This window comes from Diabrotica undecimpunctata, chromosome 5 (assembly GCF_040954645.1).
Source record: "Diabrotica undecimpunctata isolate CICGRU chromosome 5, icDiaUnde3, whole genome shotgun sequence".
NCBI lineage: Eukaryota > Metazoa > Arthropoda > Insecta > Coleoptera > Chrysomelidae > Diabrotica > Diabrotica undecimpunctata.
In genome coordinates, this window is record NC_092807.1 from 93,115,052 (window position 1) to 93,140,634 (window position 25,583).

Consider the following 25,583-nt stretch of genomic DNA (forward strand, 5'->3'; position numbering starts at 1 on the left):
ATCTAATTTGGGGCCTTCCTCTGCTTTATTTATATTCCCACGGTCTCCAACTTATGAGAATTTTGTTCCATCGGTCTTCTTTTTGTCTTATATATATTTGTGTCCGGCAAAATTTCCATTTCAATTTTTTATAGATATAGTATATATACATTAAGAAACAAAAAGCTTCTAGACCCGATTCCATAACAAATGCACGCTCAATTGACAGAGATACTTTTTCACCAAGATTCATAGACTAGCCAAAGTGATTTAATGCCAACAGCCAGCAGATACTAGGAAGATCCTTTAGAAGATGACGAAATAGCTGACAGTCAACGTCACAAATACCACTACCACTCCTTGTGAAAGATGGAGAAAAACAAGTCTAAAACGTAAAATAACAAGAAGTAGAAAAAGGAGAAGTTAAAACTTCACCTTTTATAGTAAGTAAAATAACTTTACCGCCATTTATACAGGGGCGTCATTTATATTCCATAAACTTTAAAGTACTGCAGTATTCATATTTCATTTTCATTTTTTACCTGAAGCACTTCTATGGACAAAATATTTGTTGGGATAGTACCAAGAAATTATTAATGCCTCCCGGTATAAGTAACCTACGTTGAGCATGTCCGCAAAAGCAAGTCGTGCTGCGTCCAGTAACCACAATCAGTATTGTCCTACGGTCGTGAGTGTTTTTGGCTTTTGGCAATCTCCTAAGTAGTGTAATTGTTTCTTTCCGTGGTATGGCCTGAATTACCTTAGAATGGTAAGATGTACTTCGTATTTCACAGATAGGATAATTAATCTTGTTTAATATACGACGAAAAGATGTTTTATTGGCAGAAATCGAGGTTATTTTTAGCTGTTAACTGTTATGCCGGTCGGGCCATGCCATTTAGAAGTTTTGTGAGGTTATGGACGGTGTTGTCACGTTGACCGTAAGTTGCGGTTTGCGGTATTGAATAATAATTGTTAATCATAATGCGTAACATAAATATTTGATAACGCAATATACTACTATATAGAAAAAGTTAAACAAACTGAGTAACGATATATGTAATGCATTTTAAATTTCAAAAAATGAAAATCAAATCAATCAAAAGATCAAAGGAAATCAAAGAAATTAAATAAGAACACAGAAAAAAAAACGAATAAACGTTAGCAGTTTTATGAGGTACGTTTCTCACTGTATGTATCAACTTAGACGCTTTTCAGATAAATTATTGTTAGTTCAGGGAAATAAATAAAAAATACCATGTTTCGTACTTTGGAATAATCCAGGTGTTTCATAAGTTTTTAGTTAATATATACCTGATATAAAAATAAATTTATGTCTCCTGAAAAGAATTTAGGGTTGTTTAGTAAAATACATTTAGGTATAAAAAATGAAGTTTTTCGAATGTTTAGTTGCAATAAAAATGTAAGTATTTGAATAAAATTACAAAATTTAAAACCACTAAAAAAGCTTCAAAATATTTTACAGTTGTCATCTTTCAAAACGTACATCTTTCAAAATTCGTTCAAAACAAATTCTCAAAATTTCAGATCGATCCTTTCATCGATTTAAAAGTTATTCGTTTTGTTTATCGCAGAGATATTTTGTTACAGTAACTTTATACAGAAAATAATGAAGATAAGTTTATTCTACTGGTAACATGAAATTAAAATTGTGATTGGGGTGTTTCTGCCCGAACATTTTTTTTTATTTTTGTGGACAAAATTTTCCAATTTTATCTAGTTATGATGTGGCATTAAACATATATTTTCTTAATTATTTTCTTAATTCTCCCCTAATTTTCACCTTTTTATCGCCAACCCATATTTTTTATTAACCATATTAGTGTTACACCGTTATACCCAGTTCACAATTTGTTGATAGCTCACTACAAGTTTAACCCTAATTAGAAAACTGAAATACAGAGAGGATAAGTAATACGATATAATAGTAAAAACCAACCTAAAACTGACGGTTTAAGACGTTTTCCACTAACCCACCTTATATCTGAAGGAATATAATACCTTATAATCCTATTACGGGGGTATTTTGAATGGTTAGATATGAACGACCAGTGTCGTAGAGTATATGATTGAAACATTTATTTGAACTAAATAAATATATTTTTTAAATTGTACTTATGTAAATTGTATTTTTTAATAAAACTTATTTATTTTATTCAAAAATAAAAAGTTTCTTGCCATTTGTAAAACATACATTTATTTAATTAAGGAAAAAGGCGCCAAATGTCGCCTGGCAAAATTTCCAATGTGTTTTAAATGTATCCATTATTTTCGAATCCGGAGAAAACTAATCAATATTTTTGAAAAATTTAAACGCAGAATGAAAGATTACATTATTACTCAGGGCAGAAATCCCTGAAAACTTCTACAGTGTTTATTTTAATATGTTATGTAACAGGGGTGAAAATAAAAGAGAAAATATAGTATAATTTTTAATTGAAAATATTGCATGCAAAAGAAACTTTTTATTTATTCTAAAAAATATTTCATTCTGCTTTTAAATTTTTCAAAAATGCTTTTTAGTTTTCTCAGGATTTGAAAAAAAAATGGATACATTTAAAACACATTGAACATTTTGACAGGCGACATTTTGCGCCTTTCCCCTTTAATACCTTACGATTACAACTACTATTACTTATCTTATATAATTACGATTAGAAAACTATTCAAATTCAAAATAAATAGGATCAACTTCGGAATCCGAGTCGTCTTGAGGGTTAATAATTAGGTTAATAATCTCTACGGTCGCATCAATTATGTTATCAAGATCCCACATTTTTTGTTCTTCTTCTATTACATGTCTTACTGCATCTTTCCAGTTTTGTTTTGTAATATGTTATAAAGACTCGTATACCAATTCACGTACAACTTGTATTTTATATGACGTATTTTTTCTAGCCACATAACTTTTCATTTGTGCTCAAATGAGTTCAATTAGATTTATTTCGCAGTGGTAGAGTGGAAGTCTAAAGACTGTGATGTTTCGCCTTTCCGCCATTTTGTCAACTACGTATTTCTTGAACTTAGATTTGTGTTGCCGGGCAATTTTTAAAAGTTCTGCTTTTACCATTCCATCTTCGTAAGGCAGATACTTATTCCGCAGCCAGTCAAGAATATCCTGTTTCTTCCACGCATTCATTAGAAGGCTTTCTACTAGTCGTGAATGATAAGGTGCATTATCTAATACTATAATTGAATTTGGTGGTATGTGTTCAATCATTTGCTCAAAATACTCTTCGAAAACATCAGCTGTCATCTCCTCGTGATAGTCTTTTGTGCTTTTGGAATGAAATTCCAACAAACCATGCTTAACAAATCCTTTTTCACTGCCAATGTGAGAAATTATTAATCTACTGCCTTTACCAGAAGGTGTGGAGATACCAGTAGACCAACCTTCCATAAAGGCTTGCCTGGAGCTTAATATATTTTTATCTGACCAAATTTTTTTTAGAGTATGACCTGAGTTTACCCACGTTTCATCCTGGTAAAAGATGGGCCTTTCTTCAGCCCGGAATTTTCGTATGAATCTTAGATAATTTCTTCTCCAACATCATCTTCTCCTGTCGGTCAATCAAAAGTGATTCTGATTGATCTGAAGTGAAGTCTGATTTCTCCCACCGGAAATTTAATTCTTTTAAAACTTGCCACAATTTAGTTCGTCCGATATGAGGCAAATCCGGGTCGTCTCTAACTTCTTGTAAAATTTTGTTTAGCTTTGAAATTTCTTTTTTGAAAAAAAATCCATGAATTTTCCTTCGAATACCATTTTTGGCAAATTCATCAATTTCAATAGGCTTTTTCCCTCTCTTTAAGTGTTCGTTTGTGTTTAGGTTAGCTATACTGTGTTTTTTTTCTTACTGATAGGAACCTATATAAAGTTGACTCTCCTACGCCAGTCATGTTGCCACAACTTTCGACTATGTTGCGAACAGTGTTTGTGGGATTCTGAGAAACCAGAGCATCGTGAACATTCAGGACAATAGTCTTCTCTCTTGGTGAATAGACAGACTTACTGACTGTACGCAACAGTACCGGTGTAAAACTTGATGATGAAGCCATCACAAACAATCCAACAAAACGAGCACGAGCGAAAGGTACGTATATGTTCGTAGGTATATGGAATAAAAAATCACTCACGCACTGCATATAATTCGCAAAAGAAATATTCGAGACGCTAATTACAGCCGTAGACGCGGAAACACCGACGAGCCGTAAATTACATGCGATCAAAAACGTACTAAACAAAAAAATTGTTTTCGTTCGTAATAACTTCACCCTTTCAAGTTAAGTTTCGAATATAATTATATTATTAAAAATCTGGGGAATTCCATCTTAATTATCTTGCAACGAATAGTACCTTCGGATATGAATTCCAGGTTTTCTAGTAAAGTGATTAAACGCGAAGATTAGTATTGAAATATCCAAAGAGATAAGGTATTCTTATTTACAAAATTGTTAATGGTTAAATTCTTATTTTTATTAATATAATATAATAACCAACATTAGTCGTGAAAGTTTTAATTGTTTTTTTGCTAAATATATTAGTATTAAAATAATATCAATATTATATATAACAGTATTAAAACATTATATTATTATTTAATGAATAAACACCTTAGGAGCGCCTATGATTTACGACCGTTTTATGAGTTTGAGGCATATTTCGTGCTCTCAACAATTTGTGAATGAAGAATAGATACCATACCGCTCCGAAATGGCTTGACCGATTGGTATGAAATGTTTTATGTGTATTCGGTAGCTCTAAGAATGGGTTGCACCCTATCCTAGATGCGAAGGGTGGCCTTCCCACAATATATTTTATTTTTTCATTTGGACAAATTTTTAATTTTTATTTTTTTTTTATGATGTGGCATTAAAAATTTTTACAACCGGTAACTTTCACCATTCTATCACCAACCCCTATTTTTAATAACCATATTAGTGTCACATAGTTAGTTGCCATATTAGGTAGGTCCGAGAATAGGTCGTAATATATTTTTCAAAGTCCTAAGTGATAAAAGTGGTTCATCTCAAGCATTTTTTTTATTTTTTGAGATGTCATTTTTTATTTTTATTGGCAATAACTAATACATCATCATCATCATTGGCTTTTACAACTCTTCGTGAGTTTTTGCCGCGTTTACTATTGCCTTCCATTGATTCCGATCCTGTGCTATTATTTCCCATGGCCTTACTTCCATCTTCTCCAGGTCTTCCCTGACTGCGTCTTTCCACCTTTTTCTAGGCCTTCCTGTCGATCTTCTACCATCTGGTCTTTCCCAAAACACATTGCTAATCAGTCTGTCGTCATCACTCCGTACCACGTGGCCTGCCCATCTTAATCTATTGGCTTTTATGTATCTTACGATGTTTCCTTTCCCGAAGAGAGTCTCTATTTCATTGTTGTATCTGCTCCTCCATTCATTTGTCACCCTGTCCCTACAAGGACCATATATAATTCGCAGGATTTTGCGTTCTTATACTAATAGCTTATTGATTTCTTTCTTTCTCAATGTCCATGTTTCACTTCCATATGTCACTGCTGGTCGTATTATGGTTTTGTACATTTGGATTTTGGCACGCCTTGAGAGAAGCTTTGACCTCATTAGATGTTGAATGGCAAAGAATGATTTATTCCCCGCCAGTATTCGTATTTCAACCTCCCGTTATCCTGTGTTTTCACTGGTAATTGTTGCTCCTAGGTATTTGAATTCTTTGACCACCTCAAAATTATGATCGTTTATGGTAATGTTTTGTCTTATTCGCTGTCGTTCCTTTTTTGATACGACCATGTATTTAGTTTTTCTTCGTTTATTTTCAGGCCTACGCTTAGTGTTGCTTCTTCAAAGTTCGATACTATATCCTTAACTTCCAGTGTTGTCTGTGCTACTGCATCTACATCATCTGCAAATGCGAGAATAATCTTTGCTCCTCTGGCAGTTATGTCTGGTTTGACTCTGGTATAGATTTTTCGCATTGCATATTCCAATGCTAGGTTAAATAGTAATGGGGACAGCGGGTCTCCCTGTCTGAGTCCGGTGCTTATGCCGAAAGCCTTTGAAGTTTTGCCTCCTATTCTAATTTGTGCAAAGGAATTGTTGACACACATTCGCGCAATCATGGTCAGCTTCTTTGGTACGCCTAACTCCATCATTGCACTCCACAGTTTTAAGCGATCTATGGAATCATATGCTTGTTTGAAATCTATGAAGATCTGGTGTACTTCTTTATTACATTCTCAATACTTTTCTAGCATTTGTCTGATAGTAAATATTTGGTCGATTGTTGATCTTCCAGGCCTAAAGCCGCATTGGTAATCGCCAATAATTTCCTCTGTATATGGCAGTAATAGTTCTAGTATAACTGAAGCTAATATCTTATATGTAGTACCGATTAGTGAGATTCCCCTGTAATTGCCACATGTATCCTTTCTGCCTTTTTTAATAACTAATACACACAACCCTTAATTTTCACCCTTCTGTCACTAACTTCTATTTTTTATTAACCATATTAGTGGTAAGAGTTGACAATACAACTCTTAAGTTTTACCGTTCTATCACAAACCCTATAATTACAGTATAAGGTTTATTAGAATTAGAACATTAGTAATTTAATCATTTTAACTGTGGTTAATAACTGATGCATAGTCATGTCGCACCCAGTAAACAGCACGGGGTAATCATAAGAACAAAGCCGGTCTTCTGTCTTTATAACACAATAAGCCTTCTCTTACTCCGAAAACTCTACACCGATTCCGCCCACTATTATTATTGTTTATGCATCGAGCGTAGTAGTAACGTATACAATTATCATTTTACCTTCTGAATGTAATTCTCAAGTAAATTTATTATTAATTTGCTGGGCCGAGCTTATTCAGCGTGTTTTTCTTTTGACATGGCTCACCAGTTCAAAATTATAATTGGACGAGCAATATTGGCGGCAAAAAATACAGATGCCAATGATCTGAATACAACCATGCTGAATTTTTCTCCAGAGAAGTTGTTTTCGTTCAAATCAGTTGAAGCAGTTATAAATCAGGATGACGTAGTCAGCTGTCCTATGATGAATTCACTGGAATTTCCTGTATTCTCACCTAACAATTTACATTTAAAAGCAGGATCAGTTGTCATTATGTCACGTAACATTCATTAAGCTCGACTGTACATTGGAACCAGACTAACTGTGAAAAGGCTAATGAATAATATCATTGAGACAACGACCATCAAGAAAAAATAGAAAGGAGAGGATGTCTTGATCCCGATAATTCCAACGAACGTACCATTTAATTGTAAACGTTTAAATTTTTCCATGCATTTGGGTTTTGCAATGACAATAAACGAAACACAAAGATATCCGTTGGAAGTTTGCGGAATTAACTTAGAGTTTCCATGTTTCGTACTTGGACAATTGAATCGGTCATTTCAGAAACAGCATGAGCCAGAAATTAAAGTTTTGAGTACCTAAATAAAAAAACTGTATTAAAGCTCTGTAAGAAACACTGCTTTAAAAGTAATGGTTGCAATAATATTTCACTATCTTGTACAGTATGCATTACATATTTTTTGTAAAAATTGTTTTTTCTTAAGTCATGATCATTTTAAAAAAAAGTGACTTATGATATTTTAGAACAGAAATAAAAAAAAAATATATTTTTTTGTAAATTTTATTATCTGTGAAACAAAGTATAAGCATTAATCATCAATAATTGCATCATTAATAGGCCACTGCATAATCTCTTCAAAAAATGATCTTTTTTTCTCTGGTATGTAGTCCATAAGCTTGCTTATATCTTCAATTTTTTTTAATCAATTGGTACTTTACCATCCGAATAGGCCAGAACTGTTGGCAAAAATGAAATTATATCACTTATTTTAAGTCTAAAGTTGTAAGTGATAAAACCATTAATATATTCCGATACTGTTACAGTCCCTGGTTGGTTTGAAGAATAAAAAAAATGGTAGTAGTTGTGATTTTTTGTATACTTTTTTTTTCTGTCCATTGAGTCGATAGAAAGACACGTTTTTTTGTATTGTTTGGGCTACCGCTTTTTAAATTTAAAAATATTCCATGTTTCCACCATTTTAACAAGACACTTTTTTTGTCGTGTAGAATTTACTATTATTTCTGTACTTATATTCTTTTGAGTGGTGCTTAAATACGGTCAAAGTTTTTATGACTCTTTTTATTGCCGCAAAGTTTCTATAGTTCAGTAAAAAGGAATGGTCACATTGGGGAAAGTACTGGTTTATGGTTTTAAAGCTTCCAGTATCTACTAAAGAAACTCTCACCACAGTATGATTCCGGTTTTGACCCGCAAAGCTGTCAGAAAATAATTGAAGATGTTTCACAGCAGTATGCACTTCAGACTTCACATAATCCATAAGAAATGAAGCAACTTCATTGGGACCCTTTCTGGCTTGACCCTCGTGGTAGGTGTAAAACATCCCCTGTCTTTTTTTGCATATTGTGAATTCCAAATATGTTATAGGTTAGGTGACGTAAGTAAAAAGTCTCCTGTACAGAAATAAGTGGAATTTGAACATTTTGCATATAATCAAACGTCAGGCCACATACAGTGGCATCTGTCTTGCATATCTCTGCAATTTCTGCCATTTTATTGTAGAACTTTTTGCATGTGTTTTATGTACAGATAATTCTAAAAATGTTCCTGTCGGATACTTTCCTTCGCCACTGCCTGATGTTCTTGGTTTTAAGATCCCTCTCTACGTCGTCTATACATCTTTTACGGGGCCTTCCTCTTGTTTGTTTCCTTGGGTCTTCCATCTCTGGACTACTTTTACAGCTCGCTTATCTGGCATTCTTTCTAGGTGACCAAGCCAGTTTAGCCTTTGTGACTTTACAAATCTAAAAATATCTACGCTCTGCATTAGTTCATCCAGCTCGTGGTTCATTGTAATTCTCCACGACCCATCGCTGCATTGGGTTGGTCCAAATATCTTCCTTAGTATTTTGTGCTAAAATATTCTCAGTTGATTTTCATGAGTGGTTGACAGGGTCCACGTTTCACATCCATATGTGACCACTGGTCTAATTACTGTTTTGTAGATTCTAAGCTTAGACTCACGATTCAGTAACTTACTTTCCATTAAGTCTTTGTATGCACAAAAGCACTTATTACCGCTAAGAATCCGTGCTTGTATTTCTTGACTTATGTTGTTGTCCTTTATTATTGAGCCTAGGTAGGGAAAAGTGGAGGCAGATTTGTAGGTATTGTTGTCTACCTTCAGATTCTGATGTTCATTCGATTTTGTGCACTCCATATATTTTGTTTTGCTTTCATTTATATATAGACCAAATGTAGCAGCTTCTCGTTTCAGTTCTATAACTTTTTCGCTTAATACCCTTTTGTTGCGGCTTATTATGACAACATCATCCGCATATGCGCATATTTGCATTGATCTTGTATTAATACAGCCGTTTATATCCATTTTTCTAACAACAGCTTCTAAAGTTAGATTAAAAAGTGTTGTTGATCACCTTGTCTAACTCCATTTTCAATATCAAAGGCCTGCGTCATATCTCCATCTATTCTCACCATAGCTTTGGAACCCTCCAGAGTCATTTGTATAAGTTTAACCAACTTATTGGGTATCCCTAACATATGTAGATAGTTGCTTTATCTTTTATCGATCTACTCCATGAAACGCATGTTTGAAATCACATACATGTGAAAAATATATAACATAACAATAAAGGAATTACAATTACCGCAATTCTATTAGGCAATATACGTTATGCATACAATACGGTAATTCTAGCACCAATTTCATATCTTAATTAAGTTAAGTAACTGTCTCTCAGTATTTGCTCTTTTTAAGAGTTTCTCGTTTCTCACCTAATCTGTTTGTGGTGTGCGGAACCTTCTTCGCAAGATCCACATTTCGAAAACCTCCAACTTATTAGAAAGTACTTTTACCGTCCATGTCTTAATTTCGTATAACAATATGGACCATGCATAGCATTTAACCATCCTATATTGGAGATTGAAGAAATTGCGATTACATAGTAGTGGTATAAATTTAATAAAAGCTGGACATGCTTGTTCGGTACGGCTTTTTATTTCTTACTGAGGATCCCGTTCCATCATTTCCAAGTATTTGAATGTTGTCACTTGCTCGATCGGAGCATTATCTACCTGCAGTAGTACTCTTAAACTTCTTTAAAAGTGCATTTTTTCTTATTCTCATGCAGTTAGTTTTTCCAGCATTTATCTTCAAGTCATATGTTTTTCCTATGGTATTTATTTTATTTAGTATCAACTGCATATCATATTCGTTTTCTGTTCCTTTAAGTCTTTAAGCCTTCAAGTGCCCTTGCAAAAACATTCTTCATATAGAGATTGAACAGCACAGGAGATAAAATACATCCCTGTTGCACCTCTCTTACAATTTCAAATTTCTCTGTGTTCAGTGATTTGTTCAGCCTCCTTCGTGCTTTTGGATTCCAATAGAGATTCTGGATAACTCATATCTTTCTCGCCAATGTTAGCGTTGTGTAGCATTTTTATCATTGTAACATCATTAAGAAAAGAACAATTTCCTACCTTGGCAATATCCTTAGAGGATGTAAATACTTCATTATCAAACTAATTTTGCAAGGAAAGGTAAAGAAACATACAGGACTGGTGTAACACCAAAGATGAAACCACCATCGAAAAGTTAACAACGGTACCCTACAAATAGTTTGCAAAGTAAACAAAATAGTTTGCAGAGTAAAAAAACAAGGCACAAAAAGAAAAAGAATACCTATTTGGAAGAACACGAAGAATACCTATTAAGACGGATTAGACTTTATGTTGTTAACTATTCTAATGTAACCAATTAATTGCACACTATATAACATTGTATTCACATGGGCATATGAGTTTTGCAACCCTTGCTCAAATTTATTGTAAAATAAAAATATTTTTTGTAGACAGACCACAAACTTTTTTTATATTCATAAAAGTCCAACACTTTGGTTCTCAATGCCGATTTGATTAAATTTACATATAGCTGATCTGCTATTCTAAGTTTGATGTGACGAGACTTCAAATTATTCTAAAACAACCAGACATGATATTTGAATAGCTACCATCAGTTAATATTTAAAAAAATACATATGTGATGCTAAAAAATATTTTTTTTAAGTCGCAGGAGCTGCTGCGGAAGACGATAATGGATTAAAGAAGAATCAAATCTAGTTGATTTATTGACCACTTAAAGATATTAAATATTTATTTTTAATTTTTAAAACTGTTTCCTTGCATCAATTGTTGACGTCTGCAAATAGTTTGTTTTAGAAAAAAAATTTCGAATATCCTTTATAAAAAAAATACATTGTTTTAATATCAAAATTTTCTTAAATATTGTCAAGAGTTTCTAAACTTATTCCAAATAACAAACACTCGAGTGTTTAATATTCTTCACAGAGTGAAGCGTTACCACAACAGGCGGTGTAATCAATATAAAAACCTCAAGATATTGTTTGACCGTAAATGGAAGAAAAGAACTCGTCTAGCTCAGATGTTTACAGGAAATGGCTGTTTCAGTTCCTATTACCTGACAAAAAATTGACAAAAATGAGACTGATGTATGTGTGTATGTGTGCAAACCAAGGAGAGTGAAAGAGACCGGAGATCTATCAATATATACTATAATGATGGAGACAGTCAGTTTGTCCATTTTTCATAATTTAGTATAGCTACGCCTTTTGCTCTCTTGTTCTTAGGGACTCCAATGTATACCCAAAGCTATTCCTCTTTTGGATGAGAGCGGCGCAAGATTGACGGGGTTGGAAACATGAGGAAGAGGCCTATGTTCAGCAGTGGACTCTCTGGTTGGATGATGATGATGATGATTCCTTTTTTTAATCGTATATGTCTACATTGTGGTTTTTTAACTTCTTTAATATCCCTTTGTTTTGTTGTTTAATGCTTCAATGCTAACAAACCTATGCATAGCTAACTGCTATGTGGTAGTGGACGAGCAATGGCATAGACGGGGTAGATAATAGATATAAAAAATAGTGGGTACGTAGTGAGATACCACCATACAGGTCTTTACAGTATATTTAGAAATTCCACTCTGCCATCCTGCACGGGTCAAAGGATGTTTTTGTGGTTTGTCATACTCGCGATAAAAAAATAACGAAATCGAATTATCTGTTTATATAGACAGAAAACTGCCACAAAAGATACCTAAGATATAAGTAACGAGATAAACATTTAAATTAATTTTAAACTTTATAAAGTCTGTACTAAAAATTGTTTATACCTAATGTATCTTTATTTTACAGACTTATCTATACTTGATTGCTGCTATAGTCATTTGGGTTACTTACATCATATGGCACAATCGCCACTTGCCACCGGGGCCATGGGGTATTCCTATATTCGGCTACTTATTGTGGCTTGATCCAAAAAGCCCTTACTTAACGTTGACAAATTTGTCCAAAAAGTACGGATCTGTGTATGGGTTGAAATTGGGAAATGTCTACACTGTCGTTTTGACAGATCCTAAAGTTATAAAAACGGTGTTTTCAAAGGATGCAACGACGGGGAGAGCTCCACTGTATTTGACGCATGGAATTATGAATGGCTATGGTAAGTAGAGTTCTTTTTAGTTTAGCTCTAGTTGATTTATTTTTTTGTTATGGCTAAACTATAAAATATAATGTGTATAACAAAAATGGTGTGTATTAAAGAGGTCTCTAATTTAGAATTATTTTTAATTCTACAGAATTAGTCGAAACAACACAATGAACTAAAATTGTGTTTTTTAATGGATCAGTCTGTATATTAAAACAATTTTGAATATATATTTTTTTAAATATGAAGTATTTGTAAAATGTTTTATAGGTCTTTGCAATAATTAAAGTCCATACCACTTTGTCGAAAAGTTTATATTGCCGAGATACTGAACAAAAAAGCAATTCCTATATAACCAATTCCCCCAAGGTCTTACGCTCGCTCCTTTACTACATAGGTATGAACTCAAATATTGATTTTAGCAAAAAAATTAAAGAGATTAAAAATTGTAGACAATATAATTCTCTCCATGTTTGTTTATGTATACTCGAGTCGTAAAGTTAGGAATAAACGAGATAATTTAATAATTATGATCCCTTCCATTCCACTATTTTTCTCCTTAAAGGTCGCGGCATATTATCGTGCACGTATAGTTTCCGGCACTAGAGTTTCATACATAGAACGTTTCAGTTTGGTTCGGTGAAGATATGATCTCGCTTTTCGCGACAAAAGTTATGTGCAATTGATCTTCCACTTAACGATGAAGAAAGAAAAACTGTAGTAAAAAGAAGGTTTGAAGTAATCCAATGCTAAGAGAAAGGAAGAAGGAAGGTGAATACTGGACTTTAGAAGACGATCAGAAGACGATAGAAAGAATCAATTGTTTTAAATTTAATTACACCTTGAGATAATAAACAAAACACTACATTTAACGAAGCCATACATATTGAACCAAAAAGTTTTTTTAAAAAGAAGAGGTATCACTTCCGTACAAAAGTCCTAATTGTTTATCACTTCCGTGATTAATTCTCACAAAGCAATAAAAACATGCATAATAGACAAAATAGCCTCGGAAATTATTTTTTTAAATACTCTGTATCAAAATCAAACAAATACCTAAATAAACAACGAGGGGAAAACGACGGACATCTAATTCACATTATCCGTACCAACCGGTTACGACTCATTACGTAGCCGTCGGCATCAGTAAAATATTGTTTTCGAATATACTGAACGGAAACGTTAGGTATCTGATACCATACGTTCCGGACAGTGTGAGTTGTTCATATTTAAAACCATTTAAATTATATTTTTTGGAAACTAAACTCTAAGTTCTGGAGACGCAACGTGCATGATAATATGCCACGACCTTAACTCCGAAAATATCGACCGCATGAAAACATTTTCAGAAAAGAAATTGTAGATCACATTTGCAACAATTTCAGCTCGTACCATTTTTGTCGAAAAGTTAAAAATGGTGGAGATTTAAATCTACGCTAATATTGACCACCCTTAATGACCACTAAGGTCAAATGAGATCTCGACCTTTACTAAAATTAGTTAATTCAAAAATGTGTTGTGTTCAAATCGTCGCATTCAATAATAAAATTAAAAATTTCCAAAGCTGTTCAAGAAAATCTGCTACAGTAAAAACTAACCGAGATTTAAAATTTAATCGCGTCTGACAAACTGTTGACATTTTTTTCGAAACAAACCGTTCTAAATCATTAGTCCGTTTTGGCGAGCCTGAGAAAAATGAAGCAAATCCGCTTAAACTGGCAAAAAAAGACAACATTCTTTAATTTTTTTTACATGTATCCTGCAAAACTAAATTCATTCTATGCGCATGACAGTGAGTAAATAAAGCTTGCGGTATAATACAATAGTTTTAACTTTCGCCTGGAGACCATTCAATTCACGAGACATCACTGTAAAATCTAAAAACCTCTCATAAATATTACCACGTAACGCGTATCGAACAACAATTGATAATTGTAAAGGACATGATATATCGGTAGTTTCATCTACTTCTAGTGTAAAGCAAATGGTTTCCTGAATCTCAGATTCAATAACGTTACTCAAAATGTAACTAATTGATTCTATTAATTCATTCTGGATTGTTTTAGATACACTGCTAAATGTCTTCGAATCAGAAAGTAAATTAGAAAATTCCAAATCGTATTTCTTAAACATCTTTATTAGTTCTCTATAATTACCTTGATTTAACGAATGCTCCGATTCATCGTGCCCCTAAATGATAATTCCTGACAACTTAAAAAAAAATTACAATATCAATTAAACGATGTAAAACTGCGTGATTATTTTTTACAATTTCGTTATGTTTAATACCATTTTCACGTTGGGCATTATTTAATGAAACATAGATATTTTGTTTTCCAAATAAATCTAATTTAATCTGGCTGTATGTATCATCTTTCGAAATATCCTGTTTATCTAAAGCACTAAATAATTCCTTTAAATTATCGTAACCAGATTCACACCACGGATTTTGATGTTTGCCCGTATTTGTCGAAAATAAAATGCAAGATCAACAGAAAAGTTTGTTTTTTATTTCACTCCTGGTAAGCACTGAGAACTTGCTGTACCAATTATCTGAAAATGATCTATTACTTCCCTTACCCCCCGCACTAACATGTATAAGCCGAGACATTTTAGGCAAAGGACGCCCCTTATTTTTAATAACAATTGGTTCTTCGTATGGAATAGACAGACGAAAACCCATTTTGCAAAACATAATTTACAATATCAGGTTTATCAATACTTACAGTTTCTCCAATAGCTTGCATTTTTAGGTTAATTTACCTGAATTTGTTTACACTTTAATTTAAAAAAACTTATATATCGAAAAACCCTTTAATCTTTAACTATTTACGGCAGACGTAACGTATCACAGTATTACTTTAGAAAATAAAAATAAATCCCAGAAAGAAAAGCTTGTTCGTGCACTCAATATCACTTCACTACTTAAGTTCTTAAGTACTTATCCATCCCAAAATAACATTTCATCCCGCGCTCAAAAGGTACAGTTCGCGACCAATCACCAATCCAAATGAAGCATTAGCAAATTTAAACTTGCCATACTTGCCGAAAGAAATGTGTGTTTGGTTGCTCATCATCTAATATTCCGTTGATTTTTACATGTAAATCGTCAAGCTTGGGATCGGCATGCCGAACCCCCGAAACGTGTCTTTTTAAGAATTCACACATTTCGGACCATTAATTTAAAAAGTGTCTTACGCAGGCATCACTTAACGCTCAAATTGGACGAATGCTTTTAAAAACCATGAATAAAATTTGGTCTTTATTATCTCACAGATATTTTTTTTATTTTACAGAAACAAATGACATCAACTGATTACATTCCAAATTAATTATCGAAATACTGATTAAATTAAATATTAAAAAAAATCTATAATATCTATAAAGCTGTCGGTCGGCACTGCCCACCCTGACCGGCCGCCACTGCCCTTAGGGGTAACGGGAAATAAAATCTCATCTAAATATTTTATACATTGGGAACAATTTATACAAGGAAGTTTATACACCGAAACTATTGTAAATTGAGGAGTATTAATTTCTACAGCACAAATTTCTATACCGGTATTAGAATAATTTTGAATTGAAACTTCTTTGTAAGCAATAGCTTTAGAGGTGTGTATAACTACTCCTCCATCATCATATCTACATTTTTTAATAAAATTATAGCATTTTATATTAAAATTTGAATTTTGGTTTAGCCATATTTCAGATAAAATTATATTATATTATATATTATATTAAATTTTAAAATTTTAAAATACTATAAAATTACAATTAATTTGGTGTGAGAGATCGACAATTCCATTGCGAAATACTAAAATTCGTTTTATTAAAAGTTGTTTTTTCTTAAATGAGTCTAAATATTCTCTGATTTTAGTTTAAAATGTACTTCCGTATGCTGTATTACTCATATTTAAGTTAGAACTGATAAATTTACAAATTGACCAATTGTTTTTTCTTTAAACTGCATAAACTGTTCTTTTTAAGGATTTGGAATTACTAAAGATTTTATTTCACTATTATCAGTTTGTCGTTTTTTACTGCCGATTATATAATATGATTATACACTGGAGACCATATAGTTACAAGTGAAAAAGAGGAAGGCAACAAATGAGATGGTCAGATGACTTGAAGAAACACGCAGGCCCGAAGTGGATACAAACTGCCTACAATAGAGAGACGTGGAAGAAGGAAGAGGAGGTCTATGTCCAAAATTGGACAGCAAGGGCTGTATAGATAGATAGATAGATGCAGATGTTAGTGGGGATGAATATCTAGGTTCTTAGTTGCTGCCTGTCTTTGTGGCTTGTCTAACATATATGAAGATATCTCACTTTGAGTTGGTTGTTAAAGAGCAGAGAAATTTTTATCATTATCAAATAAATCAAATCTACTTTTGTCACTATTTTCGAGTAATACGGATTCCTTACAATAAATTCTGCTGCTTTAAATGTTATATTCCGAACAGCCATTTCTTGTTTTACACTATAGTGTAACATTGAACCACTAGATGGGTACATGGTTTTACCACAAATGAGGATAAAATTATAATTTTGTTAGTTGTTATTTTGCCTTCAAATGTTACTACAATCATTTGTCTGTCGACGAATTTCGTGCTGCCATCATTTTCATTAACTTTTCTCTTTAAGCGTTTAACTTCTACGACCTTAGTGTTGTAACATTCAATATTTTTCAGTAAATAATCCTAAAGTAATTATCAACCATTCTGATGTGATCTTCGCGGTAAGTATAAAAATTTGGTATATACGAAAATAAATTATTATTTCTAAGAATTCCAAGATTTATCAAATAGTTAGCTATATTATATGATTTAAACACTACTTTTACTCTACTTACACCTACCGATTTAATATCTATAATATCATATTTAAATCAATCATCTTTTAATAAGTAATAACCAATTTTGATAGGAAAAAGTCGACCTATGTTTTTATTTATGTCTTCTATAAAAACTTAGTAAGGTTCAGAATCACTTTTAGAATATTTATTATTAAAATAATATGTACTTAAATCTTTTATTGAATAATCTAAATTCGAATTGACTGAAATATCAGGTGGTTTATTTCCACCTGAATCGACAGACATTATTAGAATCTAACAAACTCTACATCTATAAAAAAATTAAATTAACACAAGAAGTTATAACGAGTTAAATCACTTATCTTTATATTTCCAAATATATTAATCTGATAATGCTAAATACTATTATTATAACTAGAATGAATATAGATCATACTAGTCTAGGACCCAGGAGAGGCTTGAGTATGCACATTCATGTCTCCAGGGTACTTTGACGCTTTTTTTATGGTTTTTGAAGGTTCCGGTCTGAAAACCTGTCGGATAATTGATTATAAGCAATTAATTGTTTAAATGATTGTATCTCCTTAACTTTTAAAGAGATTTAATTTTACCCAAATGAAAATTGTTTCTTTTAAAAAAATTAACAAAATGGCGTTTGGCAAACTTTGATCCGATTGTTAGAACCGAAGTTATATTCAATTTCGTGAAAAACAATTGCAAAATAGGCATTCTATGGGGTGTTTCCAAGTATAACTCATACTTTCATACGTGCAATTAACTTTCAAAACTCCATCATTTTTAAGGTATTTGTTTCAGCTTTAAAAAAAGCTTTGAAAAATAGCTTTGTCTTTATTAATACAAAAGTTATAACAATTAAACTTTAAAAATGTCACTAAAAAGTTGCCAATTTATTTGTTTATTTATAATAGAGATTTTAATATATTATATATTATAGAGAATATATTAGAGATAAAGAGATTTAAAGAAAACTAAGCTATAAACTTTGAAAATCTGGCTCTTGAAAGTTGTAGAACAACCTAAGAACATTTTTAAACTTTAGTAAATGTTTATATGTTAATTTTTGACCAAGATATGGAACTTTTAAAAACCCGCTCTGAGGCGCAAGGTCAGCTCGCAGCGAATCCGTGCGCGCGTAAACCGCGCGCGTAAATAAATTTTTAATATCTCGACATAAATTACCATAATACATCATCTAAGTGATGCTGCTGTCAGGAAATTAATATACCTCTGTAACCTTATATACTCCGCCAAAAAAGTATCGCATCACTTAAATAATTACAAATATTTCTGACAGCATTTGGTTAATTTAAATTATTTCTTTCTGACCCTTAACAATATTAGGGCTAGAATAAATATTAAAAAGAAATTTGTAAATACAGCTTACTGTTTTAGAAAAAAAAATGTTAGTTGCTGTTTTGTCTGGTTTTTATATTATCAGTCTTTATTTTATCAGTCTAAAATTCTTTGAATGATATATGGCCCTTGCAGAGACAGCATGGCAAACGAATGGAGGGGCAGATACAATAACGAGCTAGAGTCTCTATTCGGAAAAGAAAATCTAGTCAGATATATAAAGGCCAATAGACTCAGGTGGGCAGGGCATGTGATACGCAGTAACGACAATCGCCTTATAAACAATGTGTTCTAGGAAAGGCCAGAGGGAAGAAGGTCTGTAGGGCGGCCTAGAAAAAGGTGGAAAGATGCAGTCAAAGAAGATCTAGAAAAAATGGGAGTGCGACAATGGGAATTGCGCGCCGCAATTTCGTCGGAATTTCTCACGAAGAGTTGTAGCGCCATTGATGATGATGAGTCTTTATTTTACTTTTGTAAAAAGTATACAGTTTGCGTTTAATTTAAAATTTCGTATTAAATAGGGAGTATTGAAGGTCGTGACAATATAAATTTAAATTTAACGAGAGATCAAGTGGTTAGAATAACTTCCCTCATTGAAGACGGAAGGAGTTAGAGATATGAGGCATATTTAGTGGGTGTAAATCAGTCGACAGTATCACGAGTGGTAGTAAGGTACCAAGAGACTGATCTTTATGAAAAACGAGCTGTAACAGGTCGGCCAAGAGCTACTACGCATATAGACAATAGATTTTTAGTCCTTCACGCTTTGCGTCGAAGACATGTGTACGTGTGTCTTTAGAAACTGTTAGGCCATCTTAAGACATTCTGGAATTGGGGCCAGAGTAGCTGCCACCCCATTTATTCTTAATGATAATGACTTTGTTTTAATGCATGACAATGCACGCCCACACGTCGCAAGAATCGTTACCGAGTAACTTCAAGAGGTAAATTTACAAGTGTTGAATTGGCCAGCGCACAGCCCTGACTTAAATCCAATAGAACATATTTGGGACCATCTTTACAGAAGGGTGATATCTGGTAATGTGACGCCAGCTAATCCTCATGACCTGCAACGGTTGTTAACCGTAGAATGGGATAATATCGATCAAGATTATCTAAGAAGATTAATTGGAAGTATGCCACAACGTTGTCTAGATGTTATAAGAGCTAGAGGAAGTAATACGTCTTACTAAATTATCATTACTTTTGATTTTTATTTTTTTTATTCAATGCTGTTTGTGCACTTACTTCTAATTTATGAAATAAATTAAATAAAACCTTTGTTTTTCGTACATTCTGCATTTCTCTTTTGTTACGTACAACAGTAAAAAATCCATGTTTTAAATTATTTTTAATACAAAATTTGCAGTTTCATAGGTGATGCGATACTTTTTTGGCGGAGTGTATATGAACATGGCATAATACCGCATGACTGGCTAACATCCACATATACAGCTCTTCCTAAAAAAAAGCAAGGAAATGTGAAGATCATCGAACTGTATCCCTAATGAGTCATGCCGGTAAGATTTTTATGCGAATAATTTATAACCGAATTCACAATAAGTGTGAAGAATACCTGAGTCGTTCTCAATATGGTTTTAGAAAGGGTACAGGCACTATAGAAGCAATTATGGGATTGACACTGATGGCAGAAAGGTATCTTGAGGTTTAAAAACCACTGTATGTGTGCTTTGTCGATTATAGAAAGGCCTTCGACCGCATCAAACACGGAAAATGGATTGAGGTGCTAAAAGAAGTAGAGTTGGACGGACACGACATAGCTATCATAAGTAATAAATACTGGAACAACACACATACTGGAAACACCAAGTACATCAACATAGAACAAGGAGTGCGTCAAGGGTGCATTTTATCCCGCCTATTATTTAATGTATATGCCGAACATATAATTAGAGCTTCTTTTGAAAATCAGAAAATCAGAAAATCAGAAAAAATAGCAGAAACAGAAGACCAACTAAAAATATTGATGAACATATTATCAGAATAAAGTCAACGGGTGGACATTAACTTTTCCAAAACCAAAACCCCCCACAAAAACCCCCATGAACAAGTTATACCTAACATACAAATAAAAAATTCCCAAAGCTTCATATACCTGGACAGAGAACTAAATAGTCAACTAGACTACTCAAAAGAAATTAGAAGACGCATTGAAATAGCAAGATCTGGTTTCATGAATATGAGTTAAATGCTCTGTAACCCCAAGCTATCAGTCTTAGTAAGATTGAGAACACTAAAGTGTTATGTGTGGTCTCTATTACTATATGGCTGTGAGACCTGGACATTAAAACAGTATGACGTCAACAAATTAAATTCATTTGAAATGTGGATGTACCGCCGAATGCTAAGAATAGGCTGGACCAGCAGAACTATGAATGAAGAAGTACTGAGAGCAATGAACACACGCCGTCATCTTTCTATCAAAATTAGAAAGACGTCATATCTAGGACACATAATGCGCCATAGGGAATTTGAGCAGCTCCAGGTAATATTAGAAGGCAAGATTGAAGGTAAAAGGGGCATAGGACGAAAGAAAAAATCTTGGCTACGAAACATCGAAGATTGGACCCACACAAGAAGAAATGAATTAATTCATCAGAGTCATTGGAGATGAATCATTCATCGTCCAGAACAGAGAGAAATTTGCCATATTGATCGCCAACCTCAACAGAGAAGGCACTTAAGAGGAGGACATTTACGGAAGTTTAAAATGTTGGTTTTAAATTGTTATATAACTTCCATTAACCAAACTGCCAACGTTTACTGCCCAATTTTGTTTAAAACTCTTAAAAACAAATGAATTCACTACTCTTAACGAAAATTTTAACTATACATTGGTATAACTTATAACGTTTTTATTTATAATGATAAAATAATATGTATGCATCTCTGAATCTTTATCGATTTTACGTATGTATTGGTTTTACGACTGCATTCGCTGGGAGCTGACAGTGCCCATCAGGGAGTGTTATTAAAAGTTCCATATCTTGGACAAAAATTAACATAGAAACATTTACCAAAGCTTAAAATGTTCATATTGTGTTGTTCCATAACCTCCATTAGCCAAATTTACAAAGTTTATAGCTAAATTATGTTTAAATCTCTTTAATCTCACAAATTAATTCGCAACTTTTTAGTAAAATGTTTAATATTTAATTATTATAACTTTTTTTAATAAAAAAAAAAGTTTTTTTTCAAGCTGAAACATTAATATTTATAATGAAGGGTTTTGAAAGTTAATAACATGTAATTTTGCAATTGTTTTTCACGAAATTTGTTATAACTCCGGTTCTAACAATCGGATTCAATTTTACAAAACGCCATTCTGTTAATGTTTTCAAAAGTAATAATTTTTATTCTGGTAAAATTAAATATCTCTAGTAGTTTAGGAGATATAATCATTACCCTGGAAAAATCGAATCTATGCACCAAAAAACAAAAGAAACGTAAAGGTACCGAGTGGACATAAAAGTGCTTTATTAAGTCCCTCCTCGCTCCTAGAGTATAGGTACTTCCCAAATAAATATCTGTAATCCTCAGCACAATCACCTCAGTATCTGTAGGAATTAAACTTTAAAATGTGGAGAAACTTTAAAATTTGTATCCACACTTTGACAGTTATTTGACAATTGTGCCCAAATTTTCATCCTTTTTTATGTCATGGTATGCTTTTATCCGGCTAAACTACCTACAACTACCAATATCTTTATTTCACTGCTATGCTGTTTTATGATTCGTCATGAAATTGCATTTAAAAGTAAAAAATCCAATTTTCGTTAAATAATAATAAACTAAAAATAAACAATGTGCGTGTATTACCTCCACTCAGATATTACACTTTAAGTTGATTATATTGGTACCTACTTATAAATTGTTACAGTCATTTTCGTCAAATTACTGACCCGATTTTTTCTTTGAGATAATACAGTAATAATATAATTTCTGATACTCTTAACCTTAATTCACAGAAAAAGTATGGCAAACGTCAAACTTTTAACCTCTCGACAATTTACAAAAATTGCGTATACATCCTGCTACTTGCTAACGCATAAAAAGTAACGTTTATTATAGAGATGGGCGTTCAAAATCACAATGGTTTTTTTCCTATGTATATATTTGGAATAGTATTAAGTTTTTACTTAAACATTTTATTTTTTAATATTCTTAATATTTCAACATAATATGACTTTATTTAAAGCTATTTTCATTTTACTATATAATATAAAATTCCCACGGTAAAATTGGTATGCTCATATGTTTGTTAATTAAACCGCAGAATACTTAAAATAAAAGCTTTTAAAATGTCATTTTTTTAAGGAAATGTGTACGCAATTTTGTACGAAAACCTTGAGATGACAGCTATAATTTATTACGGTGCAACCTACACCCGAATTATCCCCTCGCAACCACCTCTAGGTAAGAGGATTTTGTCCCAATGAAAGCAAAAGGTCATATTTTCTCCTCGGCTTCCCGTCGATCATCCTTTACTATGCCAGGACGCTTAGCTGACTTTCTACCTGTCAAACAATTCTTTTACAAGGACAGTGCATTTCTTTTGATTTCAGAATAATTTATAAGTTATGCCAATCGATTTTTCTTTATTATTTGTAATCATATATTCCATTTCAGTGTTTAATACTTTAATTAATTACCCAGCTATTTGTGATATTTCCTACATAAAAAATATACAAGTCATTTAAGTTTTTTGTGGCATCTTATGTTTTTAAGAAACGGGCTATGACATTAAAAGTCATGTAGCTAAAAAATAACAATTTCTTATCTTCTTATTTTTGATTCATGGAGTTAGAAATTTGTTGCCCATTTCATTATGACAGTTCGCTGCATCTTTTTCTGTAATCTAACATATCTATCTGTTCCTTTTGGTTTGTAAATACATAACAAGATTATTTCAGCTGTCGTCTTTTCTCGCATCCTTTTCTTCAGCATTTTTTCCATAACATTCTACCCATATTTTCGGGGAAATTGAATTTAACGTATTGCGTTTTATAATATCTGTTTTACTACTTCTAACTGTTTTCCATGCTTCTTTACTTCTTGCGTTACCCAAAAAATTCTCTACGTTATCGCAGGCTTTATTCCACATTTTATTCTGGTCATTGTTTATGGGTTTTTATACTTCGTTGTTTAAGATGTTGTACTGTTGTTGATGGTAAAATCTTTTTGTTGCTAGTTGCTGGTGCCAACATCTTTTATTTCTTTGCTTTACCATTTTGGGAAATATTCTTAGGATTTGCTCAATGAGTTAACCAAATCTTAGTGCTTTGGTACTTTAATGTAACACTTTAAGGCAGTGGTATAAAATTGGTGCAAAATCCAGACTGTTTTCTTTCTAATTTCATTCGTTACAAATTGAACAGAAGAGGACTTATACCTGCTGTCTTATACCTGTTTCGTAGGCAACTGATTCTGTCAATTTGCGCTCTAGGTTTTTTCTCTTATTAAATGTTTTCCAGTGTGTTAATAATATCTTATGCCATATAACAGATGTATTATATTCCTGGGATTTCTCTTTTACTTGCCTAACTATGATCACTGCATCTGTATAAGTTCGACCTCTTCTGAATCCTTGCTACTTTATTGTTTTCTTTCACTAATTTTCTTTGTTATTATTCTTGTTGTTAGTTTTATGCCACGATAGTTATTAAAATTTTCACGATCTCCATCTCCAACATTATTCCTGTTCTCTATTCGCTCGGTGTTTTATTTTGTGAAATGTACGGTATTTTATTTTGGATTAGTCATTTTTTATATTGGTGATTTTAACATTGGATTCATTTTTGATTTTTTATTATTTTTTTACGTTGCTCTTTAGTATTTTTGATTTAGTTTTATCAGACGGAGCTCAATAGTAATGCCATATCCGTCTGAGTTTTCTTTTTGCTGTTGTGTACTCTGGTAATGTCAGCTAAATTATTGAAGAAGAGATTGATGTATGGGATTGAAATCATAATATGCCAGTATAACCAAATAACTTTCAAAAATTCAATGAAAACTTTGACTGTTAGAGAGTTAGTTCTGTTACAAACTAACATTTATTTTTTTTATAGAAACCTTTCGTCGCATCTCTATCAAAGTGTTACATTTGAAAAATGACTCGTGCAAATTTGTGATGTGGTCCAACATTAAAATGTCATTAATCCGAAATAATTCCGGTGAAATTTCGTACACGGTGCGTTTGCGTTTACGTCGTCGACGTTTCTCTTCTTCTTTTTCCTCTCATGGCTCCTCTTCAACTTTTACGAATATATAAAGTTTGCATTTAAAAAAGTTCGTTCACCCACATCCGCTGTTGCCAGCTGAATGGGTTCATATTATCGCTTGTTCGCAAAAAATTTAGCATGCGTTTAAATATACTTTTTCGTACCAACGGAGCAAATGTTGCTTTTAGATGCCACTTCTAAAAGGTCTAATCTAATGTTTATTGTTAAGTTTGCAAATATAATGGGAAGAGATAATCATATAGCACTAATAGTATCTTTGTTTTTTACTTTGAAACATTAGAGGCAAGTGCCTTCGAAACTTTATCGCCACTTTTGTTTAACTTCTGAAGAAATTTTCAAAAACACCTTCAATAATATTAAAGCGTAAGTTACTGTTAACGGAAAATTAATTAACAACTAACGATATGCAGATGACACTGTGATCATTGCAATGAGTCTAGAAGATGTAGAACGTCTAATTGAAAACTTAAGTATGAATAGTGCTGAGATGGGATTTACTGTAAATGCTAAAGTAACGAAATATATGGTAATTACAA

The 25,583-nt window shown here is 32.6% G+C and overlaps 1 protein-coding gene across 1 annotated transcript in view; it reads left to right on the forward strand.

Annotated features, from left to right (window-relative positions):
• Positions 1–612: 612 nt before the first annotated feature.
• phtm (cytochrome P450 enzyme phantom) overlaps positions 613–25,583 on the forward strand; it is an 82,285-nt gene continuing 57,314 nt past the window's right edge. Inside the window, exons 1-2 of the mRNA XM_072532203.1 lie at positions 613–748; positions 12,298–12,604. Of these exons, the coding sequence (XP_072388304.1) occupies positions 746–748; positions 12,298–12,604 (310 nt within the window). The 5' untranslated portion in view covers positions 613–745. The remainder of the gene's footprint in view (positions 749–12,297; positions 12,605–25,583) is intronic.